The sequence below is a fragment of the Lepisma saccharinum genome, chromosome 21, assembly GCF_977018435.1.
Source record: "Lepisma saccharinum chromosome 21, izLepSacc3.1, whole genome shotgun sequence".
Taxonomy (NCBI): domain Eukaryota; kingdom Metazoa; phylum Arthropoda; class Insecta; order Zygentoma; family Lepismatidae; genus Lepisma; species Lepisma saccharinum.
Window position 1 is genome coordinate 14,478,986 of NC_139249.1, and position 26,753 is coordinate 14,505,738.

At 36.2% G+C, this 26,753-nt stretch overlaps 1 protein-coding gene across 2 annotated transcripts in view; it reads right to left on the reverse strand.

Annotated features, from left to right (window-relative positions):
* FANCI (Fanconi anemia complementation group I) overlaps positions 1-26,753 on the reverse strand; it is a 188,333-nt gene that overhangs the window by 23,918 nt on the left and 137,662 nt on the right. For both annotated transcript variants that reach the window (XM_083143396.1, XM_083143395.1), the window contains exons 11-19: positions 22,768-22,897; positions 17,531-17,669; positions 15,981-16,141; positions 10,605-10,760; positions 8,969-9,157; positions 5,659-5,816; positions 4,343-4,516; positions 3,562-3,713; positions 1,984-2,180 (exon numbers count right to left, since the gene is read on the reverse strand). In XM_083143396.1, coding sequence (XP_082999522.1) covers positions 1,984-2,180; positions 3,562-3,713; positions 4,343-4,516; positions 5,659-5,816; positions 8,969-9,157; positions 10,605-10,760; positions 15,981-16,141; positions 17,531-17,669; positions 22,768-22,897 — 1,456 coding nt within the window. The remainder of the gene's footprint in view (positions 1-1,983; positions 2,181-3,561; positions 3,714-4,342; positions 4,517-5,658; positions 5,817-8,968; positions 9,158-10,604; positions 10,761-15,980; positions 16,142-17,530; positions 17,670-22,767; positions 22,898-26,753) is intronic.

Consider the following 26,753-nt stretch of genomic DNA (forward strand, 5'->3'; position numbering starts at 1 on the left):
AGACGCTTTGCATATGTAGAAGAGTGTGTAATAGTATTATTTTAAGACTACTGGCTCCAGGGTGCAAAATCATGGGGGGACAGGGGGGATTTTCCCCACCAACAATCTTTACCTCAAAAATGCCCCCACCAAAAATTTCTGAGAGAGAGAGTGTTTGTTATAACAAAAAAAAAAAAAGATAAGCAATTACTTTTAATTTCAAATATACTTTACTAAGAATAATATCGAATATATACACAAATTAGTGTAGTTGTGAGTGTTCAATGCTTTTTCTCTCTCAAGAGATCATTAACAAATATACATCAATACGCACAATAAAAGTAAAACAAGAATGCAAAACAATAATAACTATGAAATCTAATTGATTTATATTATCATAAAGCACAAACTAAACAAGAACTTACACATAATAAAACTACTTGAACTATTTCATAATTTATTAACATCTTTAACCAGTTAGTAAAGAAATTAGCTTCTTTCCAATATCTGATATGTATAAAAGTAACACATTAATTTCCTTTATGCAATTAATAATAATACTATTATTATTATTAATATATTTTGATTGAGTAATTTATTTCTACTTTTAATAACATTACAAATATGTATATCGTATAATATACACATATGTTTGTGGGGGAGTGGGGTTGAAGATGAAGAACTTTCTCCCTCCCACCAGTTTTCAATGATTTCGCACCCTGACTGGCTTTATTGACTTTCGATTACAAACTCTCAAAATAGCCTCCTTCTGAAGTGATAAACTATTTACAAGGTTCAATCCACTTTTTCAAGTGATCACTAAAGCCCGTTTTCAACAATGTGTTTAGCTAACTGTCCTATTGAAAATGGTAGACTGATATCATATAGTTCTAATGGAAAACTTTTATGTTAAAAATGTATACATATTCTGAACTACTTTTGAATTACATAGAAATGTTCAGCAAAAAATGCAGGTTCGACCTACCAAGACCTGAACCAGGGTGGGGTCTCTGGGATATTGTGACATTGGTCTATTAATCGAGCTAGCTCTGGCTTTGCCTGATTTTTCGCTCTTGTTCCTTTACCAGTGTGGAATAGTCTCTGTAAGGTACGGTATGCCAGAGAACTGGGTTCAAGTCCTGGTTGAACCTGCACATTTTGCTGAAATTTCTACATAGTATGTCTCATGTGTGTCAAATACTAAGGATAATTTAGAACTCTATGCTGGGAGAAACTGGGCACCATTGATATCAACAGTGTTTCAAAGGGAACAGACCCCATTGTGATAGCACTGACAGAGCAAGAACAAGAAGAGTAAAAAATCAGACTGACTGATTAGGTAAGACTGGAGACCCGAGTCAAACCTGCATTTTTCACTGATAGTTCTACAGAGTATATCTTTCATGTGTGTACTAATTCTCTTTTGAATTGTTACAATTTATTTATTTATTGGCATTTCCAGTACAGCAGAAGCCATTTTAAACCGGAAAGAAACAACAGTAAAACAGTACACTAGTGTTAAAAAACACACACACACACAAAACGATTTGCAAGTTTCAGTATTAACGAGTCTCGCGCTGTGGTTGTGCAGTCTAAGGTATCAGGCTTTGGGCTTGCGCTACAGGACGTGTACTGGTTTGAGTCTCCGGGGGGAAGTGTAACAACTTTTCTCCTGAGATTTCTGCCTGTGTATGGGACCGGTGGCCACAAACCATTGTGAGAAAATGGGGGAGCTACGAATGAGTAGCATAACCCAGTCATGGAAACCTACAACTGCAGGTTCGTTACGCTGACGACACGTCACTCTGTAACCGATTGGATGCTTGCCCAGCTCTGCCGAGGCATGTGGAAGGGAAGCCGGCAGTCGGTAGGTAGACTTTGGCCCTCAAGGGCTGTAGCACCATGGGATGTAGTGTTAGTGATAATTGATAAGGAGTTTTGATATCGGTTCAAAGTGGTATCGTTACAGCCCTATTTATAAGTGACACTTGTTTAATTACCAACCTTTTTCACATGCTGCCCTGATGGTGGCAGATGGGAACTGAGAAGGCTCAAAATGGAAATGAGCAGTGGAGGAATCCGTTTCTTGCTGGGTTCTTCCTCTTCTTCATCCATATTTAAAATGTCCAGGAGTAGTTCCTCAATTTTTTCAATGAGTACTATCAACTGCCTTTCAAGACCACTGCTTTCGGAAACATCAACTGAAATATTACATACAGTCCATAAAAAAATGACGGTTTGTTGATTTAATTATTTTGTTACATAATTGTAGTACACGATTTGAACCTGCAACTTCCCAAATGCAAATTCATCATCTTAACCACCCATCCAAATAGGTAGCTTGGTATATATATTACAATAAATAACATAAAATGTATAATCATGTACAAAGAATGAGGAAAAATTAACACATGTATTCTGGAATTAAAAAAAAAACAACACAAAATATTGTGGAACCTCGATGTTATATTCAATCTTGATGGTCCCAACATAGCAAAATGTTAAAAAGGTATACAATTTCCTTGATTTTACATCATCCCAATTTTTAAGTTTTCTTTTCCATGAAAAACATAAAATCGACGTTCCACTGTATTAAGTATATTTCTTGTTTTTTGTTACTGCTATTTGAGGTTAACTATGACTATAAGGATGAATTTTGATTAGATAAAAACTGATGAAAGAGCTCACAAGAAACACCAATGACCAATCTGTGACTGGAATCCAGAATCTATGGTAACGAGATTGTGAGCTCACCACACAACATGGCTTACACAAACTGTTATTAAAGAAATTAATCAATTCCTAGAGCCACATTTTTATGGTGAATAAAATATCAAGATTTCGGTACAAAAACTGGGCATATTTCGGGTTCAAAAGCAGTATACAAAATGTCATTTCGGTGTTAAAATGGTGAAAAAAAACCAACCTCAATTTGATTTAAAAACTATACTCATTACACTAAATTAACATTTCACATTTATATAGTTATCAGAGTATTGATTGATTTGGTGTTTTAAGTCTACTTTATGCACAGTGAGGCTAATTGGGACTGGCCCAACAGTTTTTAAAGTGGGATCCAAACCACTATGTGCCTCCACCAGGTATCAAACCCGGGATCCCTTGATTACAAGCGACGACACTACCACTGTGCCATCAGGCAAGCCCTTATCAGTCAATTTTCCATAACTCTCAGGATAATTCAGACCTCTGAAGTTGTCATGTCATTAAATAAACTCTGAATTTCATTTTGCTGTTTATTTCGCTTCAACATGTCATCAAAATGCACCTCACAGTTTTCAAAAACATGATTTTTTTAAAAATAATAATTCTGGAAATATTAACATTAAAATGTGTTATTTCACATTTTGTGTTTTCGTCAAAAATGAAATATGCCTCCCCTATCAATTCCTTATTAAGTCACACGGACAAATGTATTTTTATCTGGCTGCATCCTCTTTGATACACACACCAGCAATATTTAAAAACAGAATAATTTATGGGAAAAAATTACTACTTGTTATTAACTCCAGTGTTTGAGTTTTAATATTAGGTTGGTTATCTATTATACAGACAAGAGCTTACCCATAGCATCTAGTAATTTTGGTAATGATGAGCGGTAATGGGTTCCTGCGACTGTTAGCAATTCAAGGAAGCACTCCACAGCATACTGTGCTGTCAATCCATCATAGGTCTGGACTTCAAGCAGCTTTGTAATACAGGATTTGTATAACATTCTGAAATAACACAAGCAAGAATGTAGTATTAATAAAAGAACCAAAACACATACTCTAGCAGGTTACTACAGACATAGATTCTGAAACTTATCTATTCAGAGAATTTATTATGTTCACACATACCATGTTTTGCATTAAACTACATATAGTGCAATGACAGTATGCAATATACAGTTGTACAATAATCAGTATTATCTAGGGCTGAGCCAATACTATTATGAACTGATACAGATTTCCACCAATACCAATGCCTGAAAATTGTAATAATTAAAAGTTGTTCAAAATACAAATTAATATTATTGTGCAAGTATTCCCCTCCAATTATATGCATCATTTCAATTTAAAATATTTGAGAATTGTATCAAAATATCAAGATAACTGGTATATTAACACAAAATCAATTTTCCCACAATGGTGGTGGAATATAGGGAAAAATTTGACAGTAACTAATATTTCTTTTTACAGACTGGTATATGAAACTGTACAACCTTCAAATCAGGCTCTAGGAGTTAAAAACTGAACCTGAACCTAACACAAAATTATAGTATGTATGAGAACAGCTTATTTCAACAAGTGCATGGAGGGACTAACATAATAATAATAATAATAATAATAATAAATGTACTTACACCCCAACATCAGAACAAAACTTGAAAGTAAACAGAGATTTCTTGAATTCTCCTGATTTAGTAATTCTTGCCCGTTGAACAAACTGAAGAGTTGTTCCCATTACATACTGTTGAAATTCACGGCAACTTTTCACAACATTAGCAGATGCAGGATCGACCCATGAAACATCATCACTGAAATAATAATAATATCAAAATTAAGTAACCCAGTTATGGCAAAAAATTAATGAAAAGTATCAACCGGTTTCAGTGCATAAATTTGAACAGATTCTTCATATTGGCTAACAAAAAGTATTCCAATGTTTCACAAATATTATGTTTGTGGGAAGGATTTACACACAAAAAAATGCTGTCGTCTCATAGTGCACCTTAATATGTTTGTATTGAGGGACCTTGATTGCTGCAAAAAAAGTGTTCATGTTTATGTAGTGACATGCTCTGAACACATCCTTTCAAAATCACGGAATAACATGGTGTGTAAAAAGATCACATTTACGAATATGGATGGGAGGAGGAAAGTAGGAAGACCACCTTTTAAGGTGGGGTCATTCAGTGAAAGAGGACCTGAGTGTGCTGGGAATTAGGAGTTTGAGAAGGAAGGTTGTGAATAGAGATGGATGGCGGAAGATCCTGGAGGCCAGGGTCTGTGATGGACTGTAGTGCCAGGAAAGAAAATGATCATGAATTTGGCATAACATGCGAATTGTGGTCTTTTTAACAAATTTAAACACATTTTGTGCTTAAAAGGGTAAAATGTACCATATCTATGCACATAAAACGTGCAAATTTGTCACAGTTCTATTAAAAAAATATGGTGAGTGTTATACATGAAATAATTATGACAAAAACACATGTAAATGGATGTTTCACATGATTTTTTGAACTTCTGTAGAGTTCTGATGAGAGATCAAGTGCACACTTATTGTGAAACAGGTGGTGTAACATTGGCATTTGTCATGCAAGAAATGTTTAGGAGCTGTAATACTGGTATTTGTTGCATGACAAATAATGGAAAATAACAATAATTTTTTTTCCATTGTATGAAACTGTCATGAACAGGCATAGGCCACATGGCCTACAATTTATATAAGAGCAAATTGAAGGTATATGTTTAGGTATGTTTGGCAGAAAAGTGTACTAAAATAAAAATGAGAATGTTTGGAAAAATAATACCGAAATATAAAAAGAATAACACCAATTTTGGAAGAGAAAGAACACTAAAATATAGAGGTCCCTATTCATATTACTACCTAATAAATGTACCAACTATTGTGCACACTTAGTGACAATAAACTTGGTGTTTTAACGACACCTACCAGTGCAATAAAATAATGATTCTGGAAAGGCTGTGTTGCTCTAATATGGAAGGTGGAATTTTTATTTGGCTATTACTTCCTTCTGCTTTCCTCATGGTATTATCCAACTTGTCCTTTTTATTCTTTCCTCCATCACCCTTCTTGGTCTTAGTAGAAGCCTAAAATATTGTTAAAAAAATCTTAAATGTCCATATGTTATATTAAATCGAAAAATAGTTATAAAATTAAATATTAGACAATCAATATTTACATACAAAATTAATACACCCAGCACAGAAATTAAACCAAAATGTTTTCAAGGGATCCAATTCTCAAGGTATGATTTGATCTCCTCAAGCAAAATCCTTGAGTCAATGGTGATAGAAACAAGTTTGTAGATTGTGAAACATTTGAAGCATTTTGTTTCATTTTCTGTTCTCTGTATGCCATTATGTTATATTCAGTACATGGCATTATATTAAGGGCGTTCGGAAATGAATTGGACAAGCGTAATATAATCCACATTTGTTATATTTTACCTGCAATACAAAGATGTACATTACCAGTAATCTCCCCCTGACTGAATGCACCGCTCCCATTTATCGGGAAGTTTCCTGATGGCTGCAGAGAACCACTCTCTTGGAGTAGAGTTGCACCACTCACGGACAGCGGTCTGGAGTTCTTCATTAGATTGAAAGTGTCAACCATGCAATGCGTCCTTCATTTTGTCGAACAGTCCATAATTCGAGGGGGCTAAATCCGGTGAATACGCAGGATGTAGGAGCACCATAAACCCCATTGTCGCCAATGCCTCCTGTGTATGGTGGCTTCGCATTGTCATGCTGAAGAATCACCCCAAGAGCCCATTTTCCTTGCCATCTCTGCTGAATTCTGTGTTGCAGCTTTCGTAGAGTTTCACAGTAGCTTTCGCCGTTTACAGTTTGGGTAGTGGGAAGCCAGTCCACCAGCAAAATTCCATCTTCATCCCAGAAAACTGTACCCATTTGCTTCCGGGGGGGGGGGGGGGGAAGTCGGTCGAGGCTTTTTGGAGCGTGGACTTCCAGTGTTTCCATTCCATGGATTGCCCTTTTTTTCTTTCTCTCTGGAGTTTCGAAGAGGAACCAAGATTCGTCGCCAGTCACCAGTCTTTCGAAAAAATGTTCTCTGTTTTGGTTGTAACGACGCAACAATTCTCTGCACATGTCCACTCGCTGTTGTTTTTGCTGATCCGTCAGATCGCGAGGCACCCACCGAGCACAAATTTTCCTCATTTGCAGATCCTCATGAATGATTGCATGCAGAGTTGCTTGCCCAAAACCAGTTTCACGTTGGAGTTCAATTGTTACACGTCGATCTCCCATAATCAAGTTGGAAACACTTTGGATTGCTGCTGGGGTACGTGTTGACCTTGGGCGACCACTGCTGATGCCTTTGTCCACACTTTTGTTTCCTTTTGAAATTTTGAACCCACTGAAACACTGTACTCCGTGAAGGCACTGACCCACCACAAACGGCCACAAGTCGGCGATAAATTTTGGATGCCGAAACACCCTCTTTAAACAGGAACCACGTAGTCCACCTCTGACAGTGAGAATCACCTTCCATTTCGTAGCTTGTCCACGTATTCACTCACACCCGTTCATGTTATGAGTCAGCAATTCTCTGGTAGTGGCGCTAGCAGACCCATCTTGTGGTGGAATGTAGAACTATGTCCGACCATTAAGCAAAACAAAGTTCGCTTGACAGATGTTATTTGCAACAATGCAGTGTTGCCAATCCAATTCATTTCTGAACAACCCAAGTAAGGTAAAGGTAAAATTACCTGTGCACTTTGCACTATGCCATGAGGTATATACCCATACAGGGGATGTGGGGGTAGGTTCCCATACACACATTCTTCGATCTTGGCCACTTTGGAGGTGCTGTGATCAGCATCATGCTCCAGCCATCTTTACCATCCAGGGTTGTCCACAGGTACCCATCTATTTGAGGCTAGGTGAGCCCAGAGACGCTTTATGCAGGGACAAGACCGGAAAAATTTCAACCTTAGATCACCCACCCCAGGGATCGAAATAAAAGCGGGTCTACCACATAGCAGACACCATACCAACAAAACCACTGCTCCTACATTGAAACAAATTTGAAAATATGACAACTATTTTGCATAGCCTGATGCACATTAGTCATAGTGTTGCACCTTCTCTAGCAAGTACATAGCTAGGCTGGTATGTTTGGGGGCAGGAGGGGAGGGAGTGGGGGTTAAATTTACATAATATTTCTTATAAATTATGTATTGTTTTCTACATATTATCAAGGTGGATTGCTTTTAAACCAGGTTGATTTAAATCACTTTAAAGAAATAATATATAGAATAATGTTCATAAAGATTTTGTAGATATCAGAATCACTTTTAGTGAAAATACATTAATATCATAATAATTTAATTGTGTTTATTAGAGAGGAAACAAAATATATGTACTGATGGGGTGAAGCTCATACAAAAGGAAATATAATATGTAAACTGTACACACACTTCAATTTCTCTTGATTTAAAATTCAATAATTTTTATAGGCAAAAATAGCAAAAAAACATATAACACCATTAAGCCTTGTTTCCATGATATAAAAAATTCAATATGCTGACCAAGGCAGAAATTTATTTTATTTTAAAACATAAACTAAACTTAACTTTTCAACCTTCTAGCAAGGTCTTCTTCAGACTCTGTACCAAGTACAAAGTTTTGAGCATATTGAGTTTTTCAGCAAAACAAATTGTGTAAAATAACTTACAAAATACTAATCATGTTAAAGTGTAAATAGTGGCAGTATCATTAAACTGTAAACAAACATGGAAGCTGATATTTTGCAAACTATCATTAAAAATTGCCCAAATTCAGCTCAAAATACTATAAAAAATATTTAAAGTTACAATTCCACACATCCAGAACGTTTTATTTTCACTGAAAAAAAGTTACTGAAATTATTATAGTTTCATTAACACAGCCATTAAACATTTTCATAGTAGGTTCATATATAGAGTATCAGAAACATAAAAATATATATTTTTTTATTAGCTTAAATCAAACTGTTCAAATATTTAACAGGGCTGTTTACCAGAGAAAGCCTTTCTATAAAAATAGACACATCTATATGTATGGTGTCAAAAACCATACAAGCAATTTTATGCATGTCTTTTTTTTTAAAAAAAGTAGATTTAAATAAAAAAAATCATGAAAAATAATTTTTCAAATAAAAATCATGACTTTTATCCACCCTGATAGGAAAGTGTCACCAGAATAAGTTCGCTAAAATTAAAACAATCAATACACACCTTAATAAATTCAACAATTCTGGAGTATCCTTTGAAGAGTCTGATTACAATTTGTCCATTCTCAGTGGACGATTGTGTCCAGGAGTAGATCTGATATGCAATAAGAGCTTCATACACTCCAAGTATATCTTTTGCTATGAGGTACTTTTTCTGCGATTCTGGACTGTTATCTGCAAGATTTTCATCTTCCTAGAATAAATGAAGAGTTACATGCAAATTAAAATTACCCTTTCTTAAATCAAACTACAAAAATGTAATTGAAAGGTACAGGCCATACAAATCACATGCACACACATGTGAAGTTGTATCAAAAGGTTTCCAAGTAGGCAACACTGTATAATCTCTTGAATTGGCCATTTCTGTCTCTTCTCATCTTCCATAGCATGAAGATGATGAAGCTCGAGCAGCAGATGGCATGGTTGAGAAGATTCAGGAAGAGATGATGACATCATCAACAGGTCATGTCAGTCATTTTTTTATGCAACTTATTCAGTATTCTGGCAGAAAATAACACACTTCCTTCTGAGCATTGTGTATATAAAATTGCCATGTCCAGCAATAATAATGTCCATAGTTACACAATTTCTAATATATCTCAAAATTACTACTGGGTAGGGAATAGTGATATGAAGAGAGGATAACATTTTGAAATGAAAGGGGTGTTAGTTTTTTTCCATTCCATCAGGATATATCAAAATATCAGGTGTTTCAGAATAAAATGGAGGGGTTACAAAAATGTATTGCAAGTAAACTATTGAACTTACATTATCCAGAACGAACGAAGAACACAAACAGTTTGTGCGTGTATGTTTTGTTAAGCTGAAATTTCACATTCCCACTGCTAGGTGACACTCACATCACTCATCCCATCCGAAGATCGTCGGACCTTACGTGTGACTTCTTTTGTGGGGTTTCATCAAAATGATGAATGTCCCACCCATTCCGAGAGATATCTAATTATTTGCAATACATTTTCATAACCCCTCAATTATTTCTGAAACACCCGGTATTTTTGCTGTTGACGCAAACCAGAAATAGCTGGAAATAAGGGGAAAAATTGATGATTTGGGTTCGCCATATTAAATATTTTGTGTCCCAGTGGATAACGAAATCCATCTGGTAGTGTTCATCAGAATGAATGAAATGGTAGAGCCAAAATCTGGCAAAAAAGAGAAAAATTTTGACATTTCAAGTGTTACAGGTTGCCTATCTTCTATCGTTACACTGCTTCTCCTCCAGATGCCTCTTGCAGACAGTCAAATGGCCAGTAGCATGCACAGAGGCTGTCGATATCCCCAACCAACCTTTGGTCCCATTCTGGCGATAATCTGAACTCCTGGGGACCTTAACCTGTGATGTTATGAGCAACATTTCTGGACCTACTTTGTTCACAAGTCAACGACTTGTTGAAAGTTGTCTGCACAATTTGTTTACTTATTGATTGCTTTGCTGGTTTCTGCAATATTAGCTCTGGTAAATAAGTATCACTAACAGAAACCCAAATCTGCATGAAGTTCAATGTCTTGAGATGCATCTTTTCCAAGGTGGCAGTTCATGGCATAAAGTCATAAAATTTAGCTTCTTCCCATTTTTAAAATACAGTGGTGGCTGTAAAAATGCATACATATTAACTTACCAAATCTAAATCTGATAACTGGCAGCTTTCCATCCGTTCTGTGACTGACTGAAGCATAGACTCGAGTCTCTTCAAATTATAACATTCCTCTGACACAAGACTACGTCCTTTTGTAACAACTTGCTGTACTGCATACAATAAATGACCCAAAGATTCCTAAAAAGACAAGAAGAATATTAATACAAAGAAAATAGTAAAGTGTGCTTTGCACCATGCCATGAAGGCATATAGGGGGTGTGTAGTTAGGGCCCCACACTTCCTTGATCACAGCCAAAGGTGGGGGTGATGTGATCAGCACCTTGCCCCTGGCTGCCTTTACCCTCCAGAGTTACCCACTTCATATGATGATGAGTGGGCACTGGACCTGCTTGAATAGGTGGAAAAAATCCCGGTTCTCACCCAACGGGGATCGAAATTGGGTCTCTTGCATTAGAGTCAGATGTCCTAATGACTAAGCATATAATTTATAATAATTAATATTAATATACAAGAACTAATACACTGGAGAGAAGGGAATTACAGTAATATTATGCTTTACTACTAATAAAAAGAAAAAGATAATGAAGATGATACTGATCACGTTTGTTTCAGATAAGCTTTCAAGCTTAGGAGAGCCAACATTATTCTCACCTTCACTACTACACCTAATGAACGTGGGAGACGTTCTCAAAACTCATAAGCTTACCTAGAACTGACTTGGTTGATACAAGATTCTGCTTATTATTCAGCACCAGGAAAACGTCAATACGTAATAAATAACGTCAATACGTAATAAATAGAGTCCGGAAGTTTGGCAAAATGCCTCTTTTTATCTACTGGATATATTGATAAAAAATTTCCGGATATATGTTTTTTATGTTGTTTCGAATGTTTTAGAAGCCTTTTCACTTTGCATATTTTGCCTATTTGGGACCCCACTGCCTATTTTTAATTATAATGCCTTTTTTTGCCTTTTTCAATGAAATTGGACCATTTTTTTTTTTTAAAAAAAATGTGTATATAAATTATTTTTCTCCCAAAAAACGTTGTTGGCATTTATTTTTCTTCCGTTTATTATGTGAATAATTTTCGCTTTATTTAAGTAATATTGAACTCACACATGTTTCAACATTGCTGAAGGAGAAAAGTGCGAGAGAAAAGTATTTCATGCTGAGTTAGGATATTGCCTTTCGGTTAACATTTCCTTTGCATGATTGACTGCTGAAAACCTGTTGCAGAACATCTGCACAATTACGTCATCATGTCCAGCGTCCGTGTCAGGACGTTATTGACAAGAAACAGCACTAATGCCCAAGGGCCTTTGCATGCATTCCAAAATCAAGTTCTCTATCTTTAGTTTAGTTCTGCACTTTGGAGGTGCCATTAAGTGGTAAGTTACATGGTTACGTGCGTGAATTTGGTGAAAATTGAAATGCTCTTCCCAATGTAGATTTTAACATTTTGCCAGAAATTATAGATAAAAGTAAGCGACTTCCAAATGTGCCTTTTTTTTGTTTATTTTGCCTTTTTTCATTTTTAGTGCCTATTTTCCACATTATAAATGCCATTTTGCCTGCCTATTTTAACGAAAATAAATGCCTGAACTTCCGGGCTCTAGTAATAAAACAATAGTCACTAATAAAAATTAGAGATGGGATCTGATTTCTGGTAGCGGCATATCAGTACAGGCCCTTTTATTTTGTCAAACTCTGTAATCCAAGGGTGAAGGGTGAGTGAATTCAAGTTAATCCAACTTGACCATCATATGTACTTGTATTTCTCTGCTGATGAATTTGCATTGTAGATGGGTCATAGGGTCCCAGTAGGTATTGCTGTTTGTTCATGCAAACCTGTGGAAGTTAGTCAAGCATTCTAAGATCCCTTGCATGTGTTTTAAGACAGATACCATTATTGTCCACACATCAATGTCTGTTTTTTCTTGGATAGCGAGGAAGGGGAGGAGGCTGTGGCAATGTTGAAGTGTTGTTTTTATCTGTGGTATGACACAGATATTAGTTGATACTGAATGTCACCTGGAGGAACACCTTCTCACCATTAAAATCACCCTCCATGACCTATCCATGTCTGGCACTGTCACACCGTGCAACCATAAGTGTGGCCTGCCATCTGTTGGTCATCAGTTTCCCCACAATTAGTGATCACTAGGGAACGGAAATTTAGGTAAATAAATGTTTTTTCTGCGTTTTTGCCAAAATTCCGATCATAGCCTTATATGTCAACACAGCAAATTTTATTTTACATAAAAACATATATTTTCCAGTTTTCTGTATGTAAATACATATTTTGCAAATTTTCATTTTAAATACATAAAATTGCTCATTGACTTCAGTTTCCTTGAAGAAAAAATGTTTATTCTCCGCACCTCTTTCATATCGAGAGTGCTACGTTTGTTTTGTCTTTGAACACGCTCGCTGGTAGACTCTGGCGCCTCGCCTACGATCCTATTGGGGGAAAATATTACCTCCACTGGATCTAATGCACAAGTGCTAATGTCTAAATGTACATACATTTTTGGGAAAAACCAAGGTTTTCAAACTCTTGTGCCAAATTGCTCGTGTTTTGGAAGGGGACATAGAGGAAGAGGAAGCTTTGGAAAACTTCAGCGTTAGTGACATTTTGTACTTCAAATATGCAAGAATTGTTCCTTGTGACGTGGAGCGATCTTTCTCACAATATAAGATGCTTTTTAGAGATAATCGTCACAGATTTCCAATGGAGAATTTGGGAAAATACTAAGGTGATCCACTGCAACTCTTCCAAGAAATAGCTCACTAAGAGTTAAGCATTGAGAAACTGATTTCAGATATTTGAAATGCATGTAATAATTTGTTTTTGTTACCAAATGTTTTCTATTTTTGTCACATATTTTCCTGCTTTTATCACATTTTCAACATTGATGACACAAAAAAATAAATATTTCTGAGTTTTTTTTAGCACATAAAGTTCCTTTACCTGGTGATCACATGCTACCTCTCACTTCTGAATAACGCACATGAACCCATGTGTTACACACAGACACAAATAAGCTGGTTTAAGTCCACTTCATGTACAGATGTGCTAATCAGGACTGGACCTACAGTTTCAAGTGTGATCTGAACCACAACCAAAATTCTTCACTTATTCATGACTTTTCTTGATCCTTTTTCGTTTTTCCTAACCTTCATTTATTTGACCCCTACTCAGATAAAGCTGGAAATTAGCAATTAAGAAAATAAATATTTATTTAGTAAAAAACCCTACTAGAAGGCCAGTTAAGATAAAACTGAAACTGTATTAGACTTACTTACGTGAAATTTAGAAGATTTCGTACTTCCGGAAGTACGAAATCTTCTAAATTTCACGTAAGTAATTTTAAACCGCGTTTACCGCAACCACCATGTATTAGACTTGCTTTATCTATTAATGCATTCTGGACTGCATTTGGCAGAACAGCGAGGCTCTGGCATCTGGACTCACAGCCAGTACAGTGTGTTCCCTTCAAACCTCCCGCATTTCAATTCATCATTGTTAAAAGGTTATTAAACACAATGGAATGCGAGAGGTACTATACGAAAGAGAAACTGAAAGAATTTTATCGCATGACCTCGAAGTTCACCGTTTTCTCACTATGCAGCGCCACAATCGCATAAAGCACAATGGCGACTCCACAACAGCATGCACAATCTGTATTCTGATATGCAGAGACCAAATCAATCGTTACAGTGCAAAGAAATCACCAGAGAGAAAATGGAGGTGAAGCACATGATGGGAAAACCATTAAGGCATGGTGTGCGGAGTTTTTGGCTTCATTTGTACCCTTACAAGGTGCAAATTGTTCAACAATTGAAGACAAATGATACGTAACGACAGAAATTCGCTATTGAAATGCTGGATCGTATCGACAGGGATACTCAACTTGGAAACGTGTTGTTTTTAGACAAGGCCACACACTATATGTCAGGGTTGTGCTTCACCTCCATATTGTCTCCGGTAATTTCTTTGCACTGTAATGATTGATTTGGTCTCTACAGATTGTGCACGCTGCTGCAGAGTCGCCATTGTGCTTTATGCGATTGTGGTGCTGCATAGTGAGAGAACGGCGAACTTTGAGGTCATGCAATAAAATCCTTTGAGTTTCTCTTTCGTCTAGTACCACTCGCATTGCATTATGTTTCATAACCTTGTAGCAATGATGAATTGAAATGTGGGAGGTTTGAACGGAACATGCTGTATAATCTTATGTGGATTTTTTGTTCATAAACTATTGTGCGATGTATAATATGTTTGTATCTGAAAGTATTTAGCAGTACTCTGTTGTGATTGTACTATATTGTGTTTGTATTTTGTTCTGTTACTTTGTGTAACATACCTACTGCCATTTTTATCTTTTGCTTTGTATTTTGTAATATTGTAATTTTGTAGTTTTGTATTATTTTCCTGTAGTTTAGTTATTACAAGCATAAGAAAACAGTTTTTGTTTGTGACGTTTCAGGAGAACACACGCTCCCTTCATCAGACATTTATTTTCATTTTGACTAAAGATACAGTTATAACAATGGTTAGTAATTTTTTAAACAAAACGAATCCATTATATAATGGATGTTGTCAATGTTACATTGTTGTAATATAGCAACTTAACTGTGAAAAGAAGTAGTAGTCTGTTTTATTTTTATTTCAGATTTTTTTAAAATTCTTTCGATTACTTTTTTTTTTTACTTAAAATTATGAATCCCAAATATCATCAGGTAATTCAAATTCATCATTGTTTTCACAAAGTCTCTTGATGTTTTCTGTTACATTAAATTTTAAAGATGGTGGCTTACTCCATTTGTGGAAAAGAAAACTCCATACTTAATCTATGTTACCAATTTTATTATTTAATTTATTCCAGTGTTTCCTTATGCTTGTAATAACTGTAAACTACAGGAAAATAATTCTACAATGCAAGCAATGAATACATACAAGAAAAACTATTGTAGTTTTGTATTTTTGTAATTTTTAAAATGTATATTTAATCTTTATTATAAATGTTTTTAATATGATCCTTTGTAATTGGGACTATTGGTTCTGTTAAGGATCTTTTGCTAAATAAATAAATATTTGTGATTGTATCTTCATTCATTTTATCTTATCATCATTCATCCTCATCTTCGTGACTAGCCAAAAGGGGCAGAAAAGAGAAGTAAAATAAACAAAATCAACCAATGTCATTCTGACCACAAGATGATTTCTTTAATTTTTCTTGACTTTCTTGACTGGCAGACATCCTGACTATGTGCTTCCACTGAGTATTGAACCTGGGACTCCTTGATTACAAGATGACGACGTTACCGCTATGCAATCAGTGAGGCCCAATAAGCTACATGCAAAGCAATGTTAATTGTAAAGACAGCATACCTGCAACACAACTTCTCTGTCCTGGATTGTTGCTATTGAACTGAATTTCAGAGGTGGCTGAACTTCTTCATCAGTAACATAGTATTCATGGAAGTGCTTCAGAAGAATCTCCACGATGTAGCTACAGAGATCCGAATTCTTGCAGATGACTTCATACAGACCTAAATAACATAAAATGTAAGAAGTTAAGTGATGCGCATCACAAAAGCAATGCATGTAGGCCAATTATTTATGAAATAATGACTGCCATGTGCAAAATTTTAATGGTATATTCCAGTGCACATTGCTTATCAAAACGACTTCAGTGTTTTGGTTCAAATTCCACATAAAGCATTAGTTATAGTTATAGGGTCTACGACTAATGCTCTAATCTACCTTTTTGGGCCTGCATGAGAAAATGTTTAGCAACCTGGGTTTACAGGGTAAAAAGTAAAGTCCTCCCCTGTGCTTTGCACCATGCCATGAAGGTATTTTGGGGGCATGGGGTACTTTCTTGATCTTGACCGAGCTGGAGGTGATGTGATCAGCACCAGGCCTCTGGTCGCCTTTACCCCCCCAGTGTTTCCTCCTGGTACCCACTTTATACGACACTGGGTGGGTGCCAGAGCCGCTTGAAAAAGTCACTGTTCTCCCCTGCCGGGGATTGAACCTGGGTCACTCGCATGGTAGTCAGATGCCCTAACGACTGAGCTACCGCGGCTTCCGCCGGTTTACAAGGTTCCCATTAATTTTGCCAAATCAAAATAATTGACTTGCCTAGGTTTTTCACACATTTTGAAATATAATAACTTACGGAAAAGTTATGTGATTTATTGAATTAAAAATTGTGGGTGTCAGCACTGACAAGCACTTGTCACATTACACTCCCCTCTAAAATATTTTTACCTGGGCTAAAAGCTGAGGCTGTAAAGAGGAACTCGGCACATATAAGGACAAAGCACATGACAACACACACACACACACACAGCACTACAGAAGATCATACTGGCCATAGGTCCAAATGCCAGAGCCTTGCTGGCCTGCAAAAAGCAGTTCAGGGTGTATACTATGTGGAAGTGAGGTTTACATCTGGGTGCCTTACCAGAAGGTTACCCCTTACAAGCCCGAAAAGTTATGTGAAAATTGTGTCTATACCAGGAATCAAATCAGGGGTTTTGGCATTCTAGGCCAATTCTCTCCTCTAGCCTCCCCGTAATTTCCAAACCTTAAATCTTTGTGTAAGTTTTGAAACACACTTCCAGATCACTTTGGAATGTTTTAAATTATAACTCTGCTGACAGTACGTATACTTTTAGAGTGGAAATATGAATGCATTGATTTCAGACACAAGTGAAGCCACTTCTTTAAGTATTACTTTTCAAATAGGAAAGCCCTGTTGTAGCAATTAATGTTTAAAAATATTTGTTTCCCAAATGTAGAATGTAGATATTTGAATATCGAGTTAAGTCCCAGGGGACGTTACAATGACAAGAGAGATTTTCATAGGGTCTCTGCAGTAAATGAAAGGTTGACAATGTTTGTTCACCAAGTGCTACGTTTAACACACTTACCTTCATACAGGCATATTTTCACTTTTGCTTGCTGCATGAAACATCTCCTCAGCACACCAAGCAACTCTAAGCAAATGGCTTCGTTCGAATTGCTGTTGCTTCTTTGGCCACCTACACTACTGTGGACATCTACATTCACCTACAAAAGTTGAAAGGAAAAAATGCTGTGATGTTTACATTTTTAAATATATCAAACATCACAAGCCAACATAATTGTCAAATCATATTCATGTACCTTCTTCAAACCTTACAAGAGATTCAACAACAACTAACCTCCAGAATGCAGCAGTCGGCATAACGTGCCACGTCAAAGGTCTCAGGTTTGAACCCTGAGTAAGACATGGATATTTCTTTGTCATTTATTTTTATTACAGTTATTTTACTTAGCTTTCCTACCTCTTGAATTAATCATGATGATGAGATGAGTTGTTAGTTTAAATCCATTTATGCACAGATAAGCTAATTGGGACTGGACCTACAGTTTAAAGGAGGATCCAAACCGCTGTGTGCCTCCACCAGGTATGAAATCCAGGACCCCTTGATTACAAGGTGAATCGTGATGATGAGGATGAATGATAAACTGAAAGACTGGAATTTGAATTTGAATTGAATTTTTTTGGGTGTGTCAGCACTGAGGCTATTTTGCACTCGTCACACTATACAAGCATAAATTCTAAATTAGTTAATTTACTTACGTAAAGTGAGTATATAGTTGTTGTAGACGTTTCGGTGGCAACTGCCCCCTGCTTCAGGTCATGAGGTCGGCTATTACGTGCATACGTAAAGCTTCATCATTTAGAAAGGATCAAGGCATATGTATGGACAGGTTGAATGTTGGGATGATTAATGACTAAAACATGGTAAAACTGTTAAAACTGCTGTAAAAATTGTTAAAACCCGTAATGTTACTCTATCACAGCTGCATGTTGACAGGAACAAGTATGTTCAATTACTATTAAAAATTGTTAAGACCGGTGAGGTTATCCTAACACTGATACACGTAGACAGGAACTGATATGCTTTCAAATGCTTGAGGTTGCGAGTGAGTCACTTTTCCTCCTTCCCCTTACTTCCCCTCTCCTGTTGTTACGTCATTTCAAACGAGAAATCGCACGTATGATACTTGCCTTCCACTCAACGTCTGGGTTAACCTTGAAACCAATTTCTTTATATTCTTGATCATTCTATTTATTCAACATTCCTAACCAAATTTTATCAATATTCCTATTATCCCTATTCAGCTTATTTTCTCTATCTTTACATATAAATGAGGCCTCGTAAACATTCCTGCTTAATAATTTGTCTTCCTCACGTATAACTTCCCGAGTGATTATCTCATGCTCCTCTTCTAATACATGCTTCAATAATCCCATGCGAGGGTTTCCACCTATAATATCCTTATCGTGCTCTTTCCATCTAATCCCCATACTCCTGCCAGTTTGCCCCACATATTCTTTCTTACACTGATATTTGATTCTATATACACCCTTTTTTCCTTCTAATTCATCGTCTTTTTTTTCCCCTCTCTTTTGTAACTATTAAAGTGTTTTTCTACGCATTTAGTGGCTTTCATCCCACATTTAATTTTGTATGTTTTTGTTACTTTTTCCACTTTTTCCGACACTCCCCTGAAGTACAGGATAACCACATACCTATATTCCCCTTTTTCCTCATTTACATCCTCCTCTTCTTTTTCCCCCCCCTTATTTACTCTTATCTTTATTTTCATCCTTACAGCATATTTTTCTCGCCCGACTTAAATTCCTACACAATTCTTCATTTTTGTACCCATTCTTTATACCGATTTCAAAAATCCATGTTATTTCATCTTCCAGCATCGTCTTACTATTACACAATCTTAGGGCTCAGATAAAGAAGTTTAACACATTGGGGTCTCACGACGGGCATAGCCCGCAGTGCACTTAAAGTCAATGTGGACGAACGACGGGCATAGCCCGTCGTGCGGTATGCAATCGCTTTGCCGATTGAACGACGGGCTATGCTCGTACTTCGTCTCATGTGCGTGTTCATTCAAGCCCCTCTGTTGAAATTCCGACCGCTAGGGTGACTCATGTGCTATTTTTATCTCGCACCTGTTTGTTGTCGGGTTGATGTACTGTGCATTGTTTAGAATGGCGTCGTTAGATCCAGACTGTATAGAGGATTCTGCCTCAGAGTTTGAAGTTAGCGACGATTTTGATGATGCAGATGAATTTGAAGATTTGGAAGGTAGGTTATATTCGTAATAATTATTGTCGACAATATAAACAGTGTTGCAAACTCTAGTATTTTATAAATGAAGTAAGAAGAGGTAATTTTTTTGGGTCTATTCATCTTGCCTCTTCCTTGATTCTACAACATGCACTGATGTATTTTTAGTTTTTCCATTTATTATTTTGTATAGTGTATGTAAAATGAAAATGTATTTTATTTATTTAGTTTATTTTTACAGATGACGTAGAACCAACTGATACATCGTCTGGTCCTGTCCTGCAGCCACTTTTTCATACAAAAGATAATTACTTGTAATTTGTAATTATTTTTTGTTATGTGCACATAAGAAGTATTCTTATGCAAGATTCAAAAGATGTATTGATAGTTTATGTAGTTAATTATTGAAATTTCCAGATTACGAACTTAAAATATCTCTATATTAACATTTGTTACAATGTTGTACTTTTTTCTTCTTCACAAAACATTGCTGAAAAAAATATTAAAAAACGTCTGAAAATTAAAATAAAATTTAAAAAAATTTTGTTCATTGAAAAGAGGAAGTTTTGTAGATTTAAGAAATATGTGGTTTAATAAAAACAAATTAAAAATATTTTTTCTATGATTTTTTGAAAAACAACCAAAAACCGCAGACCAGAGGTAACAATGCTGTATTATGAGGCCAGACCCGAATGTGTTAAGAAGACATTGTATTTGGTCCTCATAGTGTGTGCTGATTCCTTATTTATATACTTATCTCCTGCTAAGGGCTTATGGAAGATGCCAGTTTCGATTTTCCTATCTGTCTTGTTGATCTCCAAATCTAAGAAGCTAATCCTATTATCCTTCATGTCCTCTCTCGTGAACTTAATACTTGCCTCTTGTTCTCCTAAGTTCGCATACAGGCCATCCAGCACCTTATCTTTCCCAATTACTAAGATGTCGTCTACGTATCTCCCGTAGTACTTGATTCCATTACTTACTGTGTTTAAAGCTGCATTCTCAATAAAATGTATGAAAATACTTGAAACTATCCCTAATATGGTTTCCCATTGCTAGACCTTCCTTTTGCATAAAGATTTTATCATTGCAGTAAAAATCATTGTAACATGTACTTATGTTAAACCACCTCACGTACTCCCATGCAGTTATTACATCTGTACCATTCCTCACCAGCCACCTATGTAAGTAATCCGCGGCCTTCTCTCGTGGTACGCTGGGGTAAAGGTTGACTATATCAAAACTAACAATTCTGTCATTTTCTAATTCAATGTTTTTAATTTCCCCCCTTAACCTCCCATGCGTTCATCACGCTGAAAGCCGTATTTTTCCGTACTTCCTTAATTCTTCCTACCAAGATCTTAGCTATCCTGTAACCCGGGTGGGAATACGTGGGTTTTATTGGTCTTAAAGGGACACCATCTTTATGCGTTTTAGGACACTCCTACTGTCCATACATATACCTTGATCCTTTCTAAATGACGAAGCTTTACGTATGCACGCAATAGCAGACTTCATGACCTGAAGAAGGGGGCAGTTGCCACCGAAACCGTCTACGACAACTATATACTCACTTTACATAAGTAAATTAACTAATTTCGAATTTATGCTTATATATGATAGTGAGTAAGTCGCACGGAACCAAAAAATGAAGTCACACTATACGGGGTCCAGTCCCTTATCATAACAAAAATAAAAGCATGTCTGAAAATTAAAATTTCCTTCCCTTGGTTAAAAGCTGAGGCTAAAAAGGGTGCTCAGCACAAATGAGGACAAAACACAGGATGACACAGAATTATACTGGCCATGGGGCCAGTCGACAGAGCCTCGTTAGTCTGCAGTCCAGGGTGCACTACGTGGAAGGAGCACCCCTTACAACCCCTGAAAGATTGGACAAAGAAAATGATGCATCTATACGTCAATTAGGGTTCAAACTTGGGATCCCTGGCTTCATAGTACATTATGCTGACCATTGTGCCAGCGAGGACATCACAATAAACCCAAGAAATAGAAAAGTAACATAAAATAACTGACAAAGAAAGAGGGAGACTCAACAACAAGAGCACATATTTGGTATATTTTCCAAGGATTTTGAATCTTAAAACACTAGTTAGTTCATAACCAAGATGCAAGTACACCCTATTTTAAAGGAATGGAAATACCAATGCAACTGGTGGATTTTATTTACCAATAACAGCCGATACTTTTATGAAGTTTTGGTCTTTTACAGGGTCTGTAAAAATGCCTCATACCATTTTCTCGGGAGTCTAACTATCCTGGAAATTATGCAAAATTTGAAGTTTCCATTTATTTTGCACCAACACTGCATGGAAAACTATATTTTGTGACAACATACCATCTTAACATTTTGATGTAATTTTTTAACATTTTAAAGCAAAACTCTGGTAAATTGATGCTTGTAATTGGAGAGGAATGCTAACCACTAACATTAATAACCATTTTGAACAACTTTTAATTGTTGCAATTTTCAAGCATCTGTATCGGTATTAATGGGAATCGGTAAGATTGTTGGCAATTGTATTGATATTGGCTGACAGTATTATGGGCTCAGCCCCTAACTTAATTTGCTGGATGCTGTCAAATCTGGGAATATAAAATTGGGTACTCCACTGTCTAATGCACATTGAACATTAACTGTTTGCTATTTTATACTGGATTTGATTGTTATCTGCATTAGTAACCTTTATACTGGTATTTAAATTCGTAGCATAAACGTGGTTGAAATTCACTTCTCAAACAAATATATAATAATTCCCTGTAGCTTTTGTGAAGTTTACATATTGATTTCAGCAACTCACTATCACCATTCACAGAAGGCTGTTGATTATCTGAAGGTCTCTCAACTAAAAAATTTTTTTCAGTGACTCACCGAAATCAATAGGTGAACAAAGCATGTTCTTTCACAAAAAAATCATACTGTTTATCCTTATTAAAAGAACAGATGGCAAAGAAATTTCACAACATACACTTTCAGAGCTACTTCAGAAGAAAAAAAAACATCATACCAAACTCCTCGAGGATGAATGAGGAGAATCATCCTGACTAGACTGACTTAAAGCCAACAAGCCCTTCACTTTGAAGTGTTTCAGCATTTGAAGAAAACCTGTCACTGCCATTTTTCTAGTGTCGGCATCCCTGAAATTACAATAATAATTAGTGTGGAGATGAGGAAAACATACCGTATTGAATGCTTTCTCAAAATAAATGTCACATTTTTGCTTTGAAGTCAGAAAAACACAACACAAATACACATTTCAATATTATCTCATTTATATTTAAACTGCAAGAACTATTTGAAAGATTTAGATACACAATGGAATTGAATTAACAAACAGAAAAATGTAGTTCAGGTAACAGTTCAAATTTCTTACTTGTTGATGACAATGAAGATAATTAGAGCTTGGAATTTGACGACCTAAAAAATGTTAAAAAAAAATGACTGAAATTCTTAAAAAAATGACCTCAAAATTTTTCACTCTGAAAATGAAAACTTTATTTTTTCATAAATTACAAGAGAGCAGTTGAATAATTTGATTAAACCCATTGTTTGGGGGTTTAAACTACTGAAGCAAGGGGAAAAAACAATTAATTACAAATGTAGGTTTCTATATTTTTCCTTCAAGGGTACATAAAATACACTGCAAGATTTTTCTTTCATTCATCTTCTTTCAGAGTGGACTTTCCACCACACAATATTCGGCCAGCATATGAAAATACGGTTGTGTTTAAAGTACATCTGATTCTATATTTTTTAAATATTGTGACTAATTTTACTTTAAAACCACAGATTACAGTGATAACAGAGGCCACCAAGGGAGCCTCAGAGTAGGCTTCACAAAAAGTATTATAAGTTTGCTGGACGAAAAATAAATTTAATACAATAAATTATTTAATGCATTGCCAAACATTTCAGTTAAAATAATGTTGTACTTATCCATTGACCATATTTTCGATATGGCAAACTTTCTAAAAGAGCCATGTCAGTAAATTTAAATGTATAAGTTATGCTACCAAATTCATGAAACAAGAGAGGAGGAAAAAAGCCTAAAAAACATGAAGAAAATGCATTAAAAAAGGTCAAAAAATACCAAAACATCACTTAAAAGCCAAAAAAGGCAAAATAAAAGTAATATTTTCTGGTTCTAACTGAAGGCAAACGGACTGATATCTGGTTTAGCTTTGTTTTCAAGGCTCATAAAGAAATATGACTTGTCATCAACTTCTAAACACTAATGATTATACATCAGTGTAAAATTGCTTTTTGAATTGGTTTTGCAAACCTTATTCTACCTAAGGTAACTTGGACATTTCGATCTAAATTTCCACTTCCAGACTTTGGTGATGAAATGTGAGGATTATGAATACTTAAAAAAAATTTTTAGAGCTGCTTTATTATAATTTGAAAAGTACTTTATGGTAGTCAACTATAATATCCTCAGGCCAAGTGGAGTGAAAAATGAGGAACAGTAAACTTGTGTTGCATATTGAACCATACCCACGATCTTAAATGCCACTGCGGACAAATATCATTCAAGTTAAATTACAGTAGAACCCCGATTTTACATTTTCCTGCATTACACATTCAATCTTGATAGTCCCAACACAGCAAAATGTCATAAAAGTTTCCTCAATTTTACATTTTCCAGCATTTTAAGTTTTTCCAACGTAAAATCGAGGTTTCACTGTATTAAGGTTTGCAGAATAAATTTTACCATGTGCCTTGCATAAAACATGCATTTTATATTTTGCAGAAATCTCGGCGAAAAATGCAGGCTCGATCAGGACTCGAACCTGGGTCTATGGCATAAAGTGACATCGCTCTACCAACTGAGCATTTTCTTTGCTGAAATTTCTACATAGTACATCTCCTATGTGTGCGCCATCATAATGTAATTTACAACTATATGCTGGAAGCAGTTGGGAATTGTTAATGACATCAGTGCAGTAATACAGAAAGACAATTCCACAGATAAAATAGCAACAGCAAAGAATCAGACCAAACCAGGGCTGGCTTGGTGGCTCAGTTGGTAGAGCAATAGCATGGCACAATTTTAATATTCCAATGTAATTCTTGAAGAGCAAAACTCTTGGTAAATTGGTGCATATAACTGGCATGGAATACTTATGCACCAATATTTTGAACAAATTATAAGCCATTCATGTTTGGAGAATAAAATACCGTTCTATACTAAATACATGTAAACAAGTTACTAAATTTTCCCGTGAGAGTTACCTTTTAAAGGTCCTATTAATTTCAGTGTTCCCTGCCACCATCCACTTGGGCATCTGGTTCCTGTAGTTTCAGTGTGTGCCTTTACGTTCTCTTGCACGTGCTTGGTTTCAGTTCCTGCAGTAGCGGGAGCCAAATGTAATGCACCTGACTGCTGTCAATGTTTAGTAAATGGAGAAAGTGCATGATTGAGTGAAACTTTTTTTTTACCAAGCGTTTGTTCAAAATTATGCACTTACCGCATTAACTAAACATTGAGTGTGGCCAGTATGACGCTCCAGGAGAACTGAGAACTCCAACCGGTATTATCCCTTACTTTGGAGGAAGCCCCCCCACAGGTCACTCTCGCAGCGCCTGAAAGCGCAGGTGGGAGGAAATTTGCCGGGGGAGATCAACTACCCCAAATAAAGTATGACGTCAGAAACCCCATCTGAGAATAAGTAATTTTCGTATGACGCTCCAGGAGAACTGAGAACCCCAACCAGTATTTTTCCTTTGTTTTGGAGGAAGCCCCCCTACAGGTCACTCTGAATAAAATTTAAATTACCATAAATCCTTTACCACTTATGGTATTTAATGCACTCTCAATGAGTTACAAACACACTGTACACAGTTCAACTATTAATCATAGAAAAATACAAGATTCTTGTTTCTTTAACAAAGAATGCTCGAACCAGATAATGAAACGTCGCCTTTCAGTTGATGTACATCATGACGCTGCACACGAATTTTGTGTAATTTATCTTGCAACACACGCCTCACACGAATGCATGCATATTTGTACACTGTTAATTTTTGGTAGATCTACCTAATTTGCGTCGACATGAGCTCATGCTAAAAATTTGGAAAACAACAGCTTACCTTCTGTAGCCGGGAAAAGACGCCATGCCGTTGTCGCTCTGCGGACTATTTGGGCACGATATTTTTAACATATCACTTACGCATCTTCCTTCTCCAAATCTTAAAGACGTTCCTCACCCATTGCCGGTGTGGAAACAACACTCAGTCCTTGTCTCACAAATGTGTGATCACCAAAATTTTACGGGAAAAGATTATCCCTTCTCTTCACCAACAAGCTTCTTCCGCTCCATTTTTTCCAGCATCAACCGCTTTTCTTCTTCCTCTTCTTCTAACCTGTACCACCGTCTTTTTTGTACAACAGAATCAACTCGGATAATTTGTCAGTTAAAATAGTTGTATATTATCACAATACTTGCAGATGTATATGTCCAAGATATTTTTGTAATAAACGTTTGAACAAACTGTCTATCTATATTCAATGATTTCGGATAACTTGTCATCTTGACTTTGTAAACTTATCAACTCTTCTTTCGTGAACACTTCCTGATCTGTTTGTGCACAAGCAGATACATTTATCATAAATTGTGAATCAGAAATGTCAGGAAAGCTCCTACTAAGAGTGTCTGCCAAAATATTGTCTACGCCTTTACAATATTGAACAACGAAAGAATACTGTTGAATTTGGATAAACCACCTCGTCAGCCTGGCATTCCAAGAATGTGCTGATTCTAACCAAGTGAGGGATTTATGGTCGGAAACTACAACAAACTGTCTGCCTTTTAGGAAGCAGGAAAATTTATCAATCGTGTACAAAATAGCTAATACTTCTATTTCGGTGGAAGTGTACGATTTCTCATAGGACTTCAACAGTCGGCTGACAAAACCTAAGGGTTTGACGTTACCGTCAATAAGCTGATAACAGTAACCACCTACCCCAATTAGGGAAGCGTCTGTTTGAAT